Source organism: Bubalus kerabau, chromosome 6 (genome assembly GCF_029407905.1).
Source record: "Bubalus kerabau isolate K-KA32 ecotype Philippines breed swamp buffalo chromosome 6, PCC_UOA_SB_1v2, whole genome shotgun sequence".
NCBI lineage: Eukaryota > Metazoa > Chordata > Mammalia > Artiodactyla > Bovidae > Bubalus > Bubalus kerabau.
Window position 1 is genome coordinate 60,406,951 of NC_073629.1, and position 19,745 is coordinate 60,426,695.

At 33.9% G+C, this 19,745-nt stretch overlaps 1 protein-coding gene across 3 annotated transcripts in view; it reads right to left on the minus strand.

The window, feature by feature from the left end:
• PRKACB (protein kinase cAMP-activated catalytic subunit beta) overlaps positions 1–19,745 on the minus strand; it is a 148,656-nt gene that overhangs the window by 28,775 nt on the left and 100,136 nt on the right. For all 3 annotated transcript variants that reach the window (XM_055585348.1, XM_055585349.1, XM_055585347.1), the window contains 5 exons: positions 16,542–16,640; positions 15,466–15,548; positions 12,177–12,303; positions 11,186–11,281; positions 8,066–8,188 (listed from right to left, as the gene is read on the minus strand). In XM_055585348.1, coding sequence (XP_055441323.1) covers positions 8,066–8,188; positions 11,186–11,281; positions 12,177–12,303; positions 15,466–15,548; positions 16,542–16,640 — 528 coding nt within the window. The remainder of the gene's footprint in view (positions 1–8,065; positions 8,189–11,185; positions 11,282–12,176; positions 12,304–15,465; positions 15,549–16,541; positions 16,641–19,745) is intronic.

Here is a 19,745-nt window from a genome sequence, read left to right on the forward strand (position 1 = left end):
GAGACCTCCAGGACAATATTAAACGCTACAACATTCGAATCATAGGGGTCCCAGAAGAAGAAGACAAAAAAAAAGACCATGAGAAAATACTTGAGGAGATAATACTTGAAAACTTCCCTAAAACGGGGAAGGAAATAATCACCCAAGTCCAAGAAACCCAGAGAGTCCCAAACAGGATAAACCCAAGGCAAAACACCCCAAGACACATATTAATCAAATTAACAAAGATCAAACACAAAGAACAAATATTCAAAGCAGCAAGGGAAAAACAACAAATAACACACAAGGGAATACCCATAAGGATAACAGCTGATCTTTCAATAGAAACTCTTCAAGCCAGGAGGGAATGGCAAGACATACTTAAAATGATGAAAGAAAATAATCTACAGCCCAGATTATTGTACCTAGCAAGGATCTCATTCAAGTATGAAGGAGAAATCAAAAGCTTTTCAGACAAGCAAAAGCTGAGAGAATTCTGCACCACCAAACCAGCTCTCCAACAAATACTAAAGGATATTCTCTAGACAGGAAACACAAAAACGGTGTATAAATTCGAACCCAAAACAATAAAGTAAATGGCAATGGGATCATACTTATCAGTAATTACCTTAAATGTAAATGGGTTGAATGCCCCAACCAAAAGACAAAGACTGGCTGAATGGATACAAAAACAAGACCCCTACATATGTTGTCTACAAGAGACCCACCTCAAAACAGGGGACACATACGACTGAAAGTGAAGGGCTGGAAAAAGATTTTCCATGCAAATAGGGACCAAAAGAAAGCAGGAGTAGCAATACTCATATCAGATAAAATAGACTTTAAAACAAAGGCTGTGAAAAGAGACAAAGAAGATCACTACATAATGATCAAAGGATCAATCCAAGAAGAAGATATAACAATTATAAATCTATATGCACCCAACACGGGAGCACTGCAGTATGTAAGACAAATGCTAACAAGTATGAAAGGAGAAATTAACAATAACACAATAATAGTGGGAGACTTTAATACCCCACTCACACCTATGGATAGATCAACTGAACAAAAAATTAACAAGGAAACACAAACTTTAAACGATACAATAGACCAGTTAGACCTAATTGATATCTATAGGACATTTCATCCCAAAACAATGAATTTCACCTTTTTCTCAAGCGCACATGGAACCTTCTCCAGGATAGATCACATCCTGGGCCATAAAGCTAGCCTTGGTAAATTCAAAAAAATTGAAATCATTCCAAGCATCTTTTCTGACCACAATGCAGTAAGATTAGATCTCAATTACAGGAGAAAAACTATTAAAAATTCCAACATATGGAGGCTGAACAACACGCTGCTGAATAACCAACAAATCACAGAAGAAATCAAAAAAGAAATCAAAATTTGCATAGAAACGAATGAAAATGAAAACACAACAACCCAAAACCTGTGGGACACAGTAAAAGCAGTCCTAAGGGGAAAGTTCATAGCAATAAAGGCACACCTCAAGAAACAAGAAAAAAGTCAAATAAATAACCTAACTCTACACCTAAAGCAACTAGAAAAGGAAGAAATGAAGAACCCCAGGGTTAGTAGAAGGAAAGAAATCTTAAAACTTAGAGCAGAAATAAATGCAAAAGAAACAAAAGAGACCATAGCAAAAATCAACAAAACCAAAAGCTGGTTTTTTGAAAGGATAAATAAAATTGACAAACCATTAGCCAGACTCATCAAGAAACAAAGGGAGAAAAATCAAATCAATAAAATTAGAAATGAAAATGGAGAGATCACAACAGACAACACAGAAATACAAAGGATCATAAGAGACTACTATCAACAATTATATGCCAATAAAATGGACAACGTGGAAGAAATGGACAAATTCTTAGAAAAGTACAACTTTCCAAAACTGGACCAGGAAGAAATAGAAAATCTTAACAGACCCATCACAAGCATGGAAATTGAAACTGTAATCAAAAATCTTCCAGCAAACAAAAGCCCAGGTCCAGACGGCTTCACAGCTGAATTCTACCAAAAATTTAGAGAAGAGCTAACACCTATCCTGCTCAAACTCTTCCAGAAAATTGCAGAGGATGGTAAACTCCCAAACTCATTCTATGAGGCCACCATCACCCTAATACCAAAACCTGACAAAGATCCCACAAAAAAAGAAAACTACAGGCCAATATCACTGACGAACATAGATGCAAAAATCCTTAACAAAATTCTAGCAATCAGAATCCAACAACACATTAAAAAGATCATACACCATGACCAAGTGGGCTTTATCCCAGGGATGCAAGGATTCTTCAATATCTGCAAATCAATCAATGTAATACACTACATTAACAAACTGAAAAATAAAAACCATATGATTATCTCAATAGATGCAGAGAAAGCCTTTGACAAAATTCAACATCCATTTATGATAAAAACTCTCCAGAAAGCAGGAATAGAAGGAACATACTTCAACATAATAAAAGCTATATATGACAAACCCACAGCAAACATTATCCTCAATGGTGAAAAATTGAAAGCATTTCCTCTAAAGTCAGGAACAAGACAAGGGTGCCCACTTTCACCACTACTATTCAACATAGTTTTGGAAGTTTTGGCCACAGCAATCAGAGCAGAAAAAGAAATAAAAGGAATCCAAATTGGAAAAGAAGAAGTAAAGCTCTCACTATTTGCAGATGACATGATCCTCTACATAGAAAACCCTAATGACTCCACCAGAAAATTACTAGAACTAATCAATGACTATAGTAAAGTTGCAGGATATAAAATCAACACACAGAAATCACTTGCATTCCTATACACTAATAATGAGAAAACAGAAAGAGAAATTAAGGAAACAATTCCATTCACCATTGCAACGGAAAGAATAAAATACTTAGGAATATATCTACCTAAAGAAACTAAAGACCTATATATAGAAAACTATAAAACACTGGTGAAAGAAATCAAAGAGGACACTAAAAGATGGAGAAATATACCATGTTCATGGATTGGAAGAATCAATATAGTGAAAATGAGTATACTACCCAAAGCAATTTATAGATTCAATGCAATCCCTATCAAGCTACCAATGGTATTCTTCACAGAGCTAGAACAAATAATTTCACAATTTGTATGGAAATACAAAAAACTTGAATAGCCAAAGCTATCTTGAGAAAGAAGAATGGAACTGGAGGAATCAACCTACCTGACTTCAGGCTCTACTACAAAGCCACAGTTATCAAGACAGTATGGTACTGGCACAAAGACAGAAATATAGATCAATGGAACAAAATAGAAAGCCCAGAGATAAATCCACGCACATATGGACACCTTATCTTTGACAAAGAAGGCAAGACTATACAATGGATTAAAGACAATCTCTTTAACAAGTGGTGCTGGGAAATCTGGTCAACCACTTGTAAAAGAATGAAACTAGAACACTTTCTAACACCATACACAAAAATAAACTCAAAATGGATTAAAGATCTAAATGTAAGACCAGAAACTATAAAACTCCTAGAGGAGAACACAGGCAAAACACTCTCTGACATACATCACAGCAGGATCCTCTATGACCCACCTCCCAGAATATTGGAAATAAAAGCAAAAATAAACAAATGGGACCTAATTAAACTTAAAAGCTTCTGCACAACAAAAGAAACAATAAGCAAGATGAAAAGACAGCCTTCAGAATGGGAGAAAATAATACCAAATGAAGCAACTGACAAACAACTAATCTCAAAAATATACAAGCAACTCCTACAGCTCAACTCCAGAAAAATAAATGACCCAATCAAAAAATGGGCCAAAGAACTAAATAGACATTTCTCCAAAGAAGACATACAGATGGCTAACAAACACATGAAAAGATGCTCAACATCACTCATTATCAGAGAAATGCAAATCAAAACCACTATGAGGTACCATTTCACACCAGTCAGAATGGCTGCGATCCAAAAGTCTACAAGTAATAAATGCTGGAGAGGGTGTGGAGAAAAGGGAACCCTCTTACACTGTTGGTGGGAATGCAAACTAGTACAGCCACTATGGAGAACAGTGTGGAGATTTCTTAAAAAACTGGAAATAGACCTGCCATACAACCCAGCAATCCCACTGCTGGGCATACACATTGAGGAAACCAGAAGGGAAAGAGACACGTGTACCCCAATGTTCATCACAGCACTGTTTATAATAGCCAGGACATGGAAGCAACCTAGATGTCCATCAGCAGATGAATGGATAAGAAAGCTGTGGTACATATACACAATGGAGTATTACTCAGCCATTAAAAAGAATACATTTGAATCAGTTCTAATGAGGTGGATGAAACAGGAGCCTATTATACAGAGTGAAGTAAGCCAGAAAGAGAAACACCAATACAGTATACTAACGCATATATATGGAATTTAGAAAGATGGTAACAATAACCCTGTGTACGAGACAGCAAAAGAGACACTGATGTATAGAACAGTCTTTTGGACTCTGTGAGAGAGGGAGAGGGTGGGAAGATTTGCAAGAATGGCATTGAAACATGTAAAATATCATGTATGAAACGAGTTGCCAGTCCAGGTTTGATGCACGATACTGGATGCTTGGGGCTGGTGCACTGGGACGACCCAGAGGGATGGTATGGGGAGGGAGGAGGGAGGAGGGTTCAGGGTGGGGAACACATGTATACCTGTGGCGGATTCATTTTGACATTTGGCAAAACTAATACAATTATGTAAAGTTTAAAAATAAAATAAAATTAAAAAAAACAAAAAGAAAAAAAAAAGAAAAGATAATAAGAAATGAAAACAACTCTATATCCATTATGGGGAGAGATAATCTGGCACCTTTAGTTAAAAACAGCAGTACACCAAACACCCTATCATATCTAATAAAAAAGAATAAAAGTCAGATATTGTGATATAAAATTTTATGTTCCTACTCTTCTCTTCTAAGATGACCAGGATTTAAACTGTTATAATTTTAGAATATCTGCAGATTTAAATTTTACGCTAACATTGGATCCTAAATGTTAAAGTTTGATATGAACATATTCATAAATAGCCAAAAAATTTTACACAGTGTATAATGATTGACAAATAGAGGCCTATTCACACAGATGAAGATACACTTGTTTTAATGAAAGTAGTTTTCCTAAGTGAATAAAATTTAGTTATGACAATAGCATCCTTGTAAGAAAGTTTGACTTCTCCTATGAAGTTTCCCTGGAGGCTCAGATGGTAAAGAATCTGCCCGCAATGCGGGAGACCTGGGTTTGATCTCTGGGTTGGGAAGATCCCCTGGAGAAGGGAATGGCTACCCACTCCAATATTCTTGCCTAGAGAATTCCATGGACAGAGGAGCCTGACAGGCTACAGTCCATGGGGTTGCAAAGAGTCAGACATGACTGAGCCACTTTCACTATGAAGTTAAAGATGTTTAAGCAATATAGTAAAGATTCAGGAACTTTGTAATTAACTGTAATTAAATTATTTGGAAATATTACTATAAATTCTGCACTCTTGCTGCGAAGTTGCTTCAGTCGTGTCCGACTCTGTGCAACCCCATAGACGGCAGCCCACCAGGCTCCCCCGTCCCTGGGATTCTCCAGGCAAGAACACTGGAGTGGGTTGCCATTTCCTTCTCCAATGCATGAAAGGGAAAAGTGAAAGGGAAGTCGCTCAGTCGTGTCTGACTCTTCGCGACCCCATGGACTGCAGCCCACCAGGCTCCTCCGCCCATGGGATTCTCCAGGCAAGAGTACTGGAGTGGGGTGCCATTGCCTTCTCCACTCTTAGTCTTTGTATTAGTAAAATATACTTCTCCCATTCAGTTATTTAAAAGTATTTTAGTATATAGCCTTTGGTCTTTATTTTCTCTTGAGATGTTACATAATTACTTCTCAAATTCTTAAAAAAATAAATCACTGCTTTGTCTATTAATTTTTCCTGATTTTTTTGTTTGTTAATCTCAAAAGTTCTTTTGACTTTTAATATTCTTTTGGGTGAAAGCAATTACAAAGATAAATAATCAGAAGCCTAGAGATCTACAAGTGTAGCAAGGACAGGAGTAATACTTAACTACCTAAATATTTCATTCTGCCTTTCTATATTACTTTAGTGTAAATCTTTCAATACCTAGCTTAATTATCTGTAAGAGGTATTCATTTTTTAGCTTCGACATAGTTTAGCTTCGACATAGTTTAAGTATGTGCTCTTTAGTAAGTCCCCTATTTTGTGAACACTGCCACAGTGTTCCCCCTTAAAACGCAGTAAAATAGAACTGAAAACCTTGTGATCTCTGTAGACTGCATATACACTATGACATATGGGACAATACTGTGTTGAGATGTGGGTTCTAGGTGGCTGGAGAGACTCATCCTATCTGTGTCTTATCCCTAAAGCTCTAGCTATGCAGCATCCATAATTTAAATTTGAGTCTTGGTAAAAAAATAACTACATTATGAATAATCAGGGTACCTTTTGAATAGCTGACATTATAAATTTTAAGTTCATGAATGCTAAGGGTCAACTTTCATACTAAATATAGAGGATGAATCTGGTTGAGATACAAAGAAAAAGAGATTTTTTTTTTTCTATCACTTTCCAGATTCTTTAAAAGTTTGATCAGATTAATTTCCGCCTTGATATTGTTGTTTAGTCACTTAGATATGTCTAACTCTGTGACCCCATGGACTGTAGCCCACCAGGCTCTTCTGTCCATGGGATTCCCCAGGCAAGAATACTGGAGTGGGTAGCCATCCCCTTCTCCAGAGGATCTTCCAAGCCCAGGGATTAGAACCTGGGTCTCCAGCATTGCAGGCAGATTCTTTACCATCTGAGCCACCAGGGAAGTTTAGAAAGTCACAACATACAAAACAGCCAATTGAATCACATCTCAAGGTAATGTCATGTCAAGATTGATGTTATATGATCAAAAGCAAGCAAGCAAGCAAATGAACAAAAACTAATAGAGCATACCACATGGAGGAATAAGAAAAAGGAGGAAACTTCCTTCCCATGAATTCTGTCAAAAATGTATAAAAGGTCTTCCAGGAATTTTTGAAAGCTTAGTTTCTTTTCTTCGTGGTGGGAAGAATCAGGCTCATCTCTACTTAAACTGACAGCAGTATTTTTAAAAAGGACCAGAGGTATGAGTTAAGACAAGAGTCTATGGCTGACTTTAAACAAAATACTCTTGGAAAACAAAATTAGGAATTATAAATGCAAAAGAAGAAAGGTTAGTATAGTACTTCAAAATGTAAGATACTCCGACTTCGATCTACTCATATTCAAGAAGAACTAATGTTTTTTCCATATTTGCTAAAGATCAATGGTAATTATAATCATATTAACGTGAAAAACCATTAACATCATTTCTTTGAATTCTCATCTTAAAAGGCTCATCTATTCTAAAATTGGGGCTTCCCAGGTGGAGCGAGTGGTAAAGAACCTGACTGCCACTGCAGGAGACATAAGAGATGCAGGTTTGATGTTTGGGCCCAGAAGATCCCCTGGAGAAGGGCATGGCAACCTACTCCAATATTCTTGCCTAGAGAATTCCATGGACAAGAAGAGCCTGGAGGGCTACCGTCCATGGGGTTGCAGAGTCAGACATGACTGAAACGATGTAGCGCACATATTTTATAATTATTTTCAATTTTGTGTTGTTTGACATAATTTAAACAAGTCTCGCCTAAAAAAGCAAGGGCATATAAAAACAGCCCCTAAAATTACTCTCCAAGCAGATATCAACATGAAGTAACTAACAATTTTTATTTATTTGAAGAAAGATAGAAGAACTATGGCTATGATCCTGTATTTTACAACTGATAATGATAATAATGATGGAAATTGCTTTATTATTTTGTCATTGTTTGTAAAATTGCCCTTTTTTACCTCAAAGACTTCAATGATTCAATATTTACTGTATCTTAAATGAGTGCTAGATATAAAGGCAGACTGTATAGATATTTCTATATTTTTCCCAATTTAGGGTAATATCCAGATGATATCAAATAGTTTCAATCTATAATGCTTAAAACTCATGTAGAGAGATAATCAATAATTAAGGAATAATAAAATGTATTACTTACCTTTCCAGAAACAATTTTTTCATAAATCTGAATTGGTTGGTCTGCAAAGAATGGGGGGTAGCCAGCCGCCATTTCATAGATTAACACTCCTAATGCCCACCAATCCACTGCCTTATTGTAGCCCTAAGATAAACCATACCAAATGGCAATCATTACTTAATTCACTCAGAGGAGAATGAAGTCAATTTATTTCAAAATGATCTTCAAGCATATGAAATTTTTAAAAAGGCAGTTGCTGAGCAGTTATTCAGGATAAAATAAAAAAGAAAATATATTCCAGATATTGAAACTGAATATTAAGAAATACTATTAAATCTTCTTCCTAAAATCATTAAGAGTATTAGAGACAATAAAATATGCCCTGTTTAATTGGAATAATTTAGTTTTTGTTCAACAATAGGAAGGGAATTGGATGAAACTACCTCTTAAAGCCTAATCTATTGTGTAATATTATGAATCAGATTTTCTAGAGAATACTTAAGAAAGGTTAAAAGTTTTGAAATGAGAGTAGATATTGTACTTCATGATAAATGCTAAAGTTGACTTCAAAATATATTGGTGGGTTTAGGAGGGTGAATATATTAGGGATATTCCCATCAGATCTTATTAAAACTAAAAGCTTAATGTGGAAACTAATGAATGTAAATATTTAAGTAAACTTTATCCATCCACTGTTTTTGTTTCTCATCTCTAAAAGGTATACGGGAAAGATACCTAATTCATGGAGTTTTATGGGGACTACATCAAGTGAAAGGAAATAATTAATATAAAAGTGTGTTATAAACCAAATGTACAATTCTAAGGTTATTCTTAATTGGGTTTTTCTTTTCATGTTAAACTTACTAAAATGAAGATCTAGAAGTATTGATAAGAAAATAAGAAAAAAATTAATATGTTTATATAAAGTTTGATAAACCATAATCAGTGTCAATTGGCACAAAAGATTATGGGGGAAAAAAATACAACTTTAGCATGGATAGAAATGAGCTGAGTTCTTGCCAGATCTTTTGCTCTACCCACTTAATTACCTTCACCACCCCCACTATTCCAACTTTTCATTAAAACTTTAGCTTTACAAATAATTTTATTTTCAAATTACTGGTTAAAATATGATATAGAGATTCTATTTTTCTTTTTATTTCCTGCTTCTATATGTTTTAAAGAGAGAGAGACTAGTAAAATAGGGATAACACTTTGTTTTGCTAATAGAAATGGGCATTAACTATGCTTTTCTTTAAATGCAACTCACTAATAATGTAATTACAATGTTTTTTGCTATAACAAAAGCATGTACTGTTAAAATAGACCCTTTTAGCAAGTTCTGATTTCTATGTTTTAGATTGTGTGCTAATGTTTATAATAAGTATGCCAGATGCTTTTAATACCCTAAAGAAAATTAAATCAATAAGAAAAACTAAATTATAATAGATAGATGGGCAAAGGACATGAACTAAGGACTCATACATACACACAAAGCAATACCAAATTGTTATTAAGCATTAAAAAATCTAATAATCAAAGTCATGAGACTTAAAATAATTAGCTATCAGTTACTATCTATCAAATTACTAATGATCTTTTAAAACAAGAATACCCAATGCTGGAGAAAGTGTGGTGAAATAGATATTCCTTAAACACTGCTGAGAAGTGTAAAATGTTACAATTTTTTTGGAAAGTCCTTTGGCAATATGTATTGAAAACCTTAAAAATGTTTATATTCTCTGACCCTGTAATTTCACTTTTAGGAATCTATCTTAAAAATAATTTAAAATATAGAAAAAAGCTTTATGGACAAAGACATTTATCACAGTCTTTTACAAAAGAAAAAAAGGGAAACAAGTTGAATATTCAACAACAGAAGAATGATAAAATACAAAATGGTGCATTTTAAAACAAGCAATTAAATTACGTTTGCAGGATAATTATCACTTAAGTGAGAAAAGCTGAATACAAAATTGTACATTCACTGAAACATGCATAGAAAAATATATTGAAATGTTTTTTAAAAAGGCTGCCTCTGGGTAGTAAGATTGACAGTTTTTTGATTCTTTCTTTATAGTTTTCTATATTTCCCAAATTTCAGACAATGAATATCTATTTCTCTACACACACACACATTTTTTCAAGTTTTGGTGCTTACAGTGGCTTCACATTATCTGTTAAATGCACTTAAAGAAAAGAAATGTTAGTGGCAATGACATTTAATTATAAAAGATTAAAAGTTATAGATGATTTAAATTATGAAATATAATGAAAGGCAAGCTGAAAGAATTCTCTTATTCTAACACTTCTGTAGCTAGCCAAATTTCAATTATTCAGAGGGTAGTTAATCAATGTATAAATATCAACACAGTCCTTTTCTCTTTCCTGGCTCCTGTCTGAGCCATTACTATCAGTTTCTCCTTTCTAGCTTTTACCACCAAGGGATGGAAGTAGAAAGGAAAATGAAAGTTAAACTACCCTTTTAGAAATGATTAAAAATTTCTCTTACCACATTTTCACTGTTTAGAAAAAGTAGCACTGTCTTCAATAAGATTATAACTGTCTTCAATAAGATTATAACTATTTAATTGCTATAATGTTTCTATTTTTAAACTAAAATTTTAAGAAGTAATTCACATACTTTTTTCCACTTAAGTGGTAAAATTGAAACAATGTGTTAGGGGAGTGTAATCTCCTCCATTCTGTCTCTTCTTAATAAAAATTTGAAGCAATGGACGTTAAAGCGCTCGTTCTAACTACCTAACAAAAGGAAGAATAGACAACTAGTACATATATATCATCTTTAGTTTGCCTCTTGGTGTAACCCAGAGCAAGGACTCTCTGCCCTCCTGTTACTGGGAATAATTATGAAAAGGCTAAGCTTCTGGTTTCAAAACATGGATCTAAAGGCCATATTTATTTAAACTAATTCTCTCAGCTTTAGAGTTAAAATCAACAGCTTATGAGATTAGTGGTAGACTCTAAATAACTGATTTTTAGTAATTATGCACAAAGATTTAAATTCATATTTAGATTAAATAAACATGTAAAATTAGATAACTTTTTTTTAAAAATAAAAGTCCACAGTGATGCATGCCTTATATTTTTAATTCTTACATAATGATACTATAAATATACCTTGCTGAGAATTATTTCTGGAGCCAAATATTCTGGAGTGCCACATAATGTCCAAGTTCTGCCTTTAACTCTTTTGGCAAACCCAAAGTCTGTGACCTATAAAAGATAAAAAGCCTGTAAACATTTGTTATTTCATAATAAATATATTTACTGTACCTAAGTTGAAAGTTAAAAATCAGGGTTAAAATTAACACCTTGAAAAAAAATTAAGTCAATGTAATTGAGACATCCATTAAGGCCACTATTTACTGAATAAAGATTAAAGCAACACCAATGTGGAAAACCGTTCCCTGACTCAACAAAACAAATGAACCAAAAAGTTTCAATAAACATGAAGCAGTGCTAGAAGTGTTCCTGAAAGTTCAACATTGTCTTCTGCCCTTAATTATATCATCAAAAGTTGCAAAGCATCATTGGGAGAATCTTAATAACTGTGTAAAAAGGAGTGCTCCTGATGCATTGAGAGTAGAAACGGAAAGGAAACACTGCCACCAGTCCAGTATTGGTAGCTGGGGCTCCTCTGATAACTGCACTGTAGAGTTAAAAAGCATAGTCTCAGGACAAGCTGATGGGATTTAAATTATGCTCTACCTGTGTGACCTTGCAGTATCTTAGTTTCGTTAATCTTAAAATGAGAATAACAGTAGTATTTACATTTCATACTGTTATCAAAATTAAAAGAGGTGACACATGTGAAACACTTGGAACGATGCCTGGCACTAAATGAGTACTCACAAATTTGGCTATTGTGTGCACAGGCACACAACCTGTGCACAGCTCACAACGAAAGGAGATATAAACAGGTGCTATCTTTGATGGAACTTTTGGTCCTCTGTAATAGCAACAGAACTGTTAACTCAATTTAAGCTATTAGGAAGAACTGTCTCCCTCAAAGGAAAAAAATCCAATTTTGGTAGTTGTGGTTAAATATATATAACTTCTTACCTAGTATGTTCTCAAATAAATTACACATAATGTGTTCAAGTCATACCTGGATATAACCTTGGTGGTCAATTAAGAGATTTTCAGGTTTTAGATCTCTGTAGATGAGGTCTAGTGAATGGAGGTACTCGAATGTTAGCACTATCTGAGCTGCATAGAACCGTGCATGGGGTTCACTACGAAGAAACAAAACATTGATTTTTGGTAAAATGGGTTAACATATAGTAACTAGTAGATTACACAAAAAATAACATGAGGTAGAGGCATTTTGGGAGCAAAAGATACTTTTTTTCTTTTAAACATATGTAAAGAATCTTGTTAGTTTCCAAATATTTTTAAATCTATAAATCATCTTCAAATAATGCTTTTATATGCTTAGTGAGCAGCATATGTTGAAGAAAACTATAACTCTCAGATTGCCATTGTAATTTAAATTATTTTTGGCCATACTACAAGATACTAAGAATGAAAAGCACCAGTTAGATTGTCTATCAGGGCCATTGCTGTTGTTGATAAGCTCCATATACCTTTCCCATAAATTTCTAGTACTTAAAGAATTTCTGCTTTTATCTGCAGATTTAAGCCATTATACCCATGCTGTTACTATTACAAAAGGGATATATGCTCATTATAGAAAAAAAGCCATAAAATATTAATGAAGAATAAAGATACTAATAATCTCATTCAGAAACTAGATTCAATCCTGGTGTTTGAATTTCCAAATCTTTCACTATGCATGTTTCTACAAATATCTATACATAGGTATAATCTGTATATTTACATAAATACACACAATTCTGGATGCACAGATTAGATTAATTGATTTGTTGCTGCTTCTGTTGTTTAGTCACTCAGTCATGTCCAACTCTTTTGCAACTCCATGGACTATAGCCCACCAGGCTTCTCTGTCCATGGGGTTTTCCAGACATGAATACTGGCGTGGGTTGCCATTTCTCCCTCCAGGGGATCTCCCTGACCCAGGGATTGAACTGATGTGTGTGTGTGTGAAAGTTGCTCAGTCATGTGGCAACTCTTTGCGACCCCATGGACTATACTCCAGGCCAGAATACTGGAGTGGGTAGCCTTTCCTTTCTCTAGGGGATCTTCCCAACCCAGGGATCGAATAGGGGTCTCCTGAATTGCAGGTGGATTCTTTACCAACTGAGCTATCAGGGAAGTCTCCTGCATTGGCAGGTGAATTCTTAACCACTGAGCTGCCAGGGAAGCACAGATTAACTGACAGATTAGGGTAATCTTGATGCCACATTCTAAGTATTATTCCAAAAGGATGTACTGATTTTCCAGTTTGAGTTTCTGGTTCATCTTCATTTGAATTCTGCTCATCTTCCTAGTATATTGCAATGACTTTCAGATTTGTGTCCTCAATGAACAACCTTAACTATGAATAGAATTTCCCTCAAGATGGTTCATATGAGTTTGATTTGGTAGCACCAGAAATAGGAATTCTAAAAAAAGATTGTATATGCTGTTCCTTTTGCTTGTCACGTACTACATTTCCAAGGTCCTAGCCTGATATATACCAAGTGCTCAGCAAATATTTGTTAAATTAATGAATGAATATGAGAAGAAAAACTTTTCTGTGGCACTATTTTATAATATCCCTCCATTTCCAGCCCTATCACAACACTGTAACAAGCTACAACACATGTCCTATGACAAGAAATGAGAATACTGTAAAGGAGCCTGGAAGAATCACCCTGGTCAGTGAAACATTTATCCCCAATTCTGGAAACGATTGACCTAGGAAGCCCTTCCTATTTTATTTATATGCCTGTTTGTATAAGATGTACTTTTATCTTATATTTATCATCATAAACATAAGATGCACTCAGCATTTTGTATTTATGTCCACATTAATATTTGATTGGAGGTACATAAACATTACACAGACTTTTAATCAAATTGTTGAAAGGTAAGAGCAAAATATTCTATAAGGATAGTTTAATGCTGTAGCAGCTTTAAGTCTAGACAGCTACTATCTAAGTAGAGAATCGTAACAACTCCATTGATTCTGATTAATGCTACGCTCAACAGTAATTCAGTCTTCTTGTTGTCTCAAAGTTTCTAAGGCTGGAGTTAACAACCTTTCAAGTGTATAAATAATGTGTGAAAGGTTAGAAAGATAGTGTCTCTGTGCGAATTATGCTAACCACTTGCCTTCCTATTTATCAAGTGTTAAAGAAAGAAGAGTGTGGGGAGTTGTAAAGAAAGGGTAGTCACAGAAAATGGATAAACTATTTTTTGAAGACAGGCTTAGGTATGGTAATTCAGTGTTAAACTTGAAATTATCATAGGCAATTCTGGACTGCCTGGACAAGGAGTGTAAGACAGGACAACAGGGAGTTAAAACAAAAATCATTAAATAGAAGTTACTCTGCATTAGCTCAGTGCTTGACACATATTGGATGCCCTATACATTAGGTTAATAAATGAATTGTGGTTTAGGCCTCAGGAAACTAAAATAAGTCTCATATTGGCCTATTATGAATATAATCTCATGCTAATCTCAATTCATTTTTATAATATGAATTGAATTATCATCTTCAGTCATCTGAATTCATACTGATGTTTTAATTATATCAATATATAGTATATTGAGTGAAGTTGAACTTGCTCTTGGTTTTAGCCTAATTCTAAAAGTGATTATTAATGAATAGTAGGAGTTTACAAAGTATTATGCACAGGTAAAGCTAATAGAATCTAAAAACTATTTTAATAGCTGTGTGACCTTATTAGCAATAACTTAATGTTACTGCTTTAAAAAAAATTATATACATATGTTTAAAACTGATACATATGTTTAAAACATACATATGTTTATGTACATACATATGTTTGTTACATATTTATACATATAGATATGTGTAAGTTACATACATGTGTTTAAAACTCAACATGGCAACATTAGGAGAATAAATTTGTGCAAAATGAACTTTCATAATTTTACCACCATGATACTATGATTATCTTTTCTATATATTTATTAATATATTTCTTACTTGTCTTCATACTTACATAAGCCTTTTCCTCAGAGATATATTACTAATATTTATTCACTAAATATTAGTTTAAATTCAATTAATTTTTACAGTATCTGGAAATTCTTCAAATAATGGGCCCTCATGATACCTACTAATGCTAGAATATTTACACTGCTATAATGGTGTTTTTAGTTAACTTTTAAAACTCAGTAATGTTTGTATAGCTAAAATATTACTAATTTAAATGAAATAAATTTTTAGCATTGACAAAAACTTATTTGGTTTAAAACAAACACACAGCATATAAGTATTTGAGAAGCATAAAGTATTAGTTACCTGAACCTTCCAATTCTTCTTAGATGTGAAAACATTTCACCACCAGGAACATATTCCATAACCATGTATAAATTAGAATTATCCTATTAACAAGTAAAAAGAATAAATAAATCAAAACTATGAAACTTAGATTATTTCTCATGAAAATATTTTAAGATGACACCATGTACAATTAGAAAAAGACAAATTAAAAATCTGATAGATTACTAACATCAGGAAATAGAGAATAAATGGAACATGCTCTCACTTTTGTACACTGGGGCACTTATTTTTTTCCCTGGTACTCTTGCCACAGATTGGTCTGGGATTTTTCCTGCTCTTACAGGAAATACTTAACTCTTGAACAATTAAACACTGGGGTAATGACTTAATGCTATAGTGTAAGCAAAAGTTTAAAAATAATTTGAAAAATAATATTTACATTTTATGCACTAAATAAGGTCAGAGAGATTAATAATTTTGAACATCATTCTAAATACACAGGTCTTCACTTGATTTAACGAATAAAAGAGGACAAAGGAGAAAGGTTAAAATGTTCCATATTAATCCACTGGTAGAGAGATGCCAAGTATCATCCCAAATAGCTGAAAAGCTGCCAACTTAAAGAATAAATCTTTTGCAACTTTATAAAGTGCTTGAGCAGAGGGCCAAAGACTATTTTGCTTCAAATAAATGAACAGGCTAGAACACAAATTACAAGTAAAAGAAGATGGTGAGACTGCAGCAGAAAAGGTTTAAGAGGAGAAGCTATGTGGGTGTATCCATTTGTATGAGTGTAAGATATGCTTAATAAGATGTCACTATGAATTTTAATAAACTGAAATACTTGATCTTATAATACCATTTCATGAAAAATTACACATTATCTTTAACAATTTCCTTAAGAACAATAAAAACCTTTTCAAATGTCAGCTAAGTTTTTAAGCACAACAGGACTTACATAAAATCTAAATATATTACTTTTTTGTTTATCCATATTTTCCAGCTTTATCATATAGATTAGAATCCTACTATAGTTTCATATTTCAAAAAATATGAAGTTGAAAATATTTTATTTTGATAGAAGTAAAATTTACCTTAAAAGCATATTCCAGTCGAACAAGAAAAGGAAAATTCACTGCCTGTAATATTCTTTTCTCATTCAAAGTATGCTCTATTTGCTTCAGTTTAACAACCTGTAATTGAGAGGAAAAGATATATTTAATGTATTTGAACAAAATTTAAAAGTTTCTATAATTTAAAAAATTAATTAATTTATTTTAATTGGAGACTAATTACAATATTGTGGTGGTTTTGCCATACATTGACATTAATACAGGTCTGGGACAACTCAGAAGGATGGGGTGGGGAGGGAGGTGGGAGGGGGTTTCAGGAAAGTTGCTATAATTTAAAAGAAGAAAGTTTTCCATATAATAATGAACTTGCAGAAGCAGGATTGCCAATTTAAATACAGATAATAAGAATAATAACTACCAATGAGAATTATCAGACTCAAATGAAATACCTAACAGAGATTTAAAATTTAGTCTTCAGAATGTCAAATATAATTTTCAGTTAAGAAGCAAGAGCTATGAAGAAAGAGGTTCATAATAAATTACCTAAAAAGTTAATATATGACAATACTTGGGTCTTAATGACTTATTGGCCACTAAAAGAACTGGTACAAATAACTGTAATAAGTAGGTATTGATTTTAAATCTTGAGAAGATAAGCAAGAAAATTAAAGATGAAGGAAAAGTCAATGATTTTTAAAAAGTGGGTAAAAATGAACATCTGTTAATATCATTATATATGAATAAATACAAGAACAAATTCTAAAACTTCAATTTGCATAGCCACAAACTATTGACAAAAATGACTGTCTTTATAACAAATAGGTCATTTAGGATTGTTCAATTGATCAATTCCACTGGATAGTCTAATCAATCAGGTCCATAGCAGGGAAAGCAACTTATCTTGACCTCATGAAGACTGTTATTTTATACCAAAAGAGGTTCTATTCTGAACTGAACATTAATACGAAAGGTAATTAAAGGGCTTCCCTGGTGGTCCAGTGGTTAAGAATCTGCCTTGCAATGCAGGAGACACACTGATCCCTGGTCCAGGAAGACTGCACATGCCTTGGAGCAACTAATCACATGCCCCACAACTCTAGAGCCTGTGTTCCGAAATGAGAAGTCACGGCAATGGGAAGCCCGTGCATCACAACTAGACAATAGGCCCCAAATTCTACAACTAGAGAAAGCCCGACTGCAGCAGCAAAGACCTAGCACAGCCAAAAACAAAAAATAAAAAATTCTTTAAAATCTTTGTATAAAAAAAGGTAATCAAAGACACTGTCCATTATTAGGATATAAAATTACAGTATAAAAATAATGCTGAGTAAAGAATAGTTGACTGAGAGTCAGAAGACCTGTATTTTAGTCTAGACCTTCTATTCAACCAGCTTTGTGACATTGGAGATACTGCAACTCACTGTTTTTTCCTACCTGAAAATATGAAGTGGCTGAATCACTATTAGTCCATACTTATTACAATAAATTATATAACATTAGCTGGAGAATTATTGTTGCTTTGTGTTTACTTTTTATTCATGGACTGATTTTATTTTTTTTTAAAGCAGTTTCAGGTTCACAGCAGAATCAAACATAAAGTACAAGATTTCCCATATATCTTTTGCCCCCACACATGCCTCGCCTCCCCTATTATCAACATTCTTCACCAGAGTGGACATTTGCTACAATCAATGAACCTATACTGACCCATTATTATCTCCATTAATTTGATCAGGGTTCACTCTTGGTGTTGTACATTCTATGGGTTTGAACAAATGTGTAATGACATGTACCCACCATTATAATATACAGAGTAGTTTCACTGGTTTTGATATCAGGGTGATGGTGGCCTCATTCAAAGAAGTCACAAGCATTCCCTCCTCTGCAATTTTTTGGAATAGTGTGAGAAGGATGGATGAAAACTCTTATTTGAATATTTGGTAGAATTCATCTGTGAGGACATTTGGACCTGAACTTCTGTTTGTTGGAAGTTTTTTTTTTTTTTTTTTACTGATTCATTACTGGTAATTGGTATGTTCATATTTTCTATTTCTTCCTATTTCAAGCTTGAGAGAGTGTACTTTTCTAGGAAATATCCATTTCTTATAGTTTGTCCATTTTATTAGCATCGTAATCTCTTGTGATACTCTGTATTTCTGTGGTGTCAGTTGTAACTTCTTTTTCATTTCTGATTTTATTTGAGTCCTCTCTCTTTTTTACTTGATGAGTCTGGTTAAAAGTTCTTATTAATTTTATTTATCTTTTAAAGAACCAGTTCTTGGTTTCAGTAATCTTTTCTACCGTGGTTTTTTTTTTTTTTTTTAGTCTCTATTTCATTTATTTCTGTTCTGATCTTTATGAATTCTTTTCCTTCTACTAAGTCTGGGATTTGTTTATTTTTCTTTTTCTAGTTCCTTTAGGTGTAAGATTAGGTTGTCTGAAATTTTTTTCTTGTTTCCTGAGGCAGGCTTGTATCACTGTAAACCTCCTTCTTAGAAATGCTTCTGCTGTGTCCCACAGATTCTGGATCATTGTGTTTCATTTTCATTGTTTCCAGGTATTTTCTCATTTCCACTTTGATTTCTTCAGTGACCCAGTGGTTGTTTAGTAGCACACTGTTTAGCTTCCATGTTGTTTGTGTTTTTTGCACTTTTCTTGTAGTTGATTTCTGATTTCATATAATTGTAGGCAGAAAAGGTGCTTGATATGATTTCAACATTCTTATATTTATTAAGATTTGTTTTGTAGCCTAGCATTAATCTATCCTTGGAGAAGGCAATGGCACCCCACTCCAGTACTCTTGCCTGGAAAATCCCATGGGCGGAGGAGCCTGGTAGGCTGCAGTCCATGGGGTCACTAAGAGTCAGACACGACTGAGCGACTTCACTTTCACTTTTCACTTTCATGCATTGGAGAAGGAAATGGCAACCCACTCCAGTGTTCTTGCCTGGAGAATCCCAGGGACGGGGGAGCCTGGTGGGCTGCCATCTATGGGGTCGCACAGAGTTGGACACAACTAAAGTGACTTAGCAGCAGCAGCAGCATTAATCTATCCTGGAGAATTTCCATGTGCCCTTGAAAAGAATGTGTATTCTGCTACTTTGGGGTGGAATTTTTTGTATATAGGTATTAAATTCATCTAGTATAATGTATCAGTTCACACCAGTGTTTCTTTATTGATTTTGTCTCACTCCAATTGAGTGATATAAGTGAGATATTAAAGTC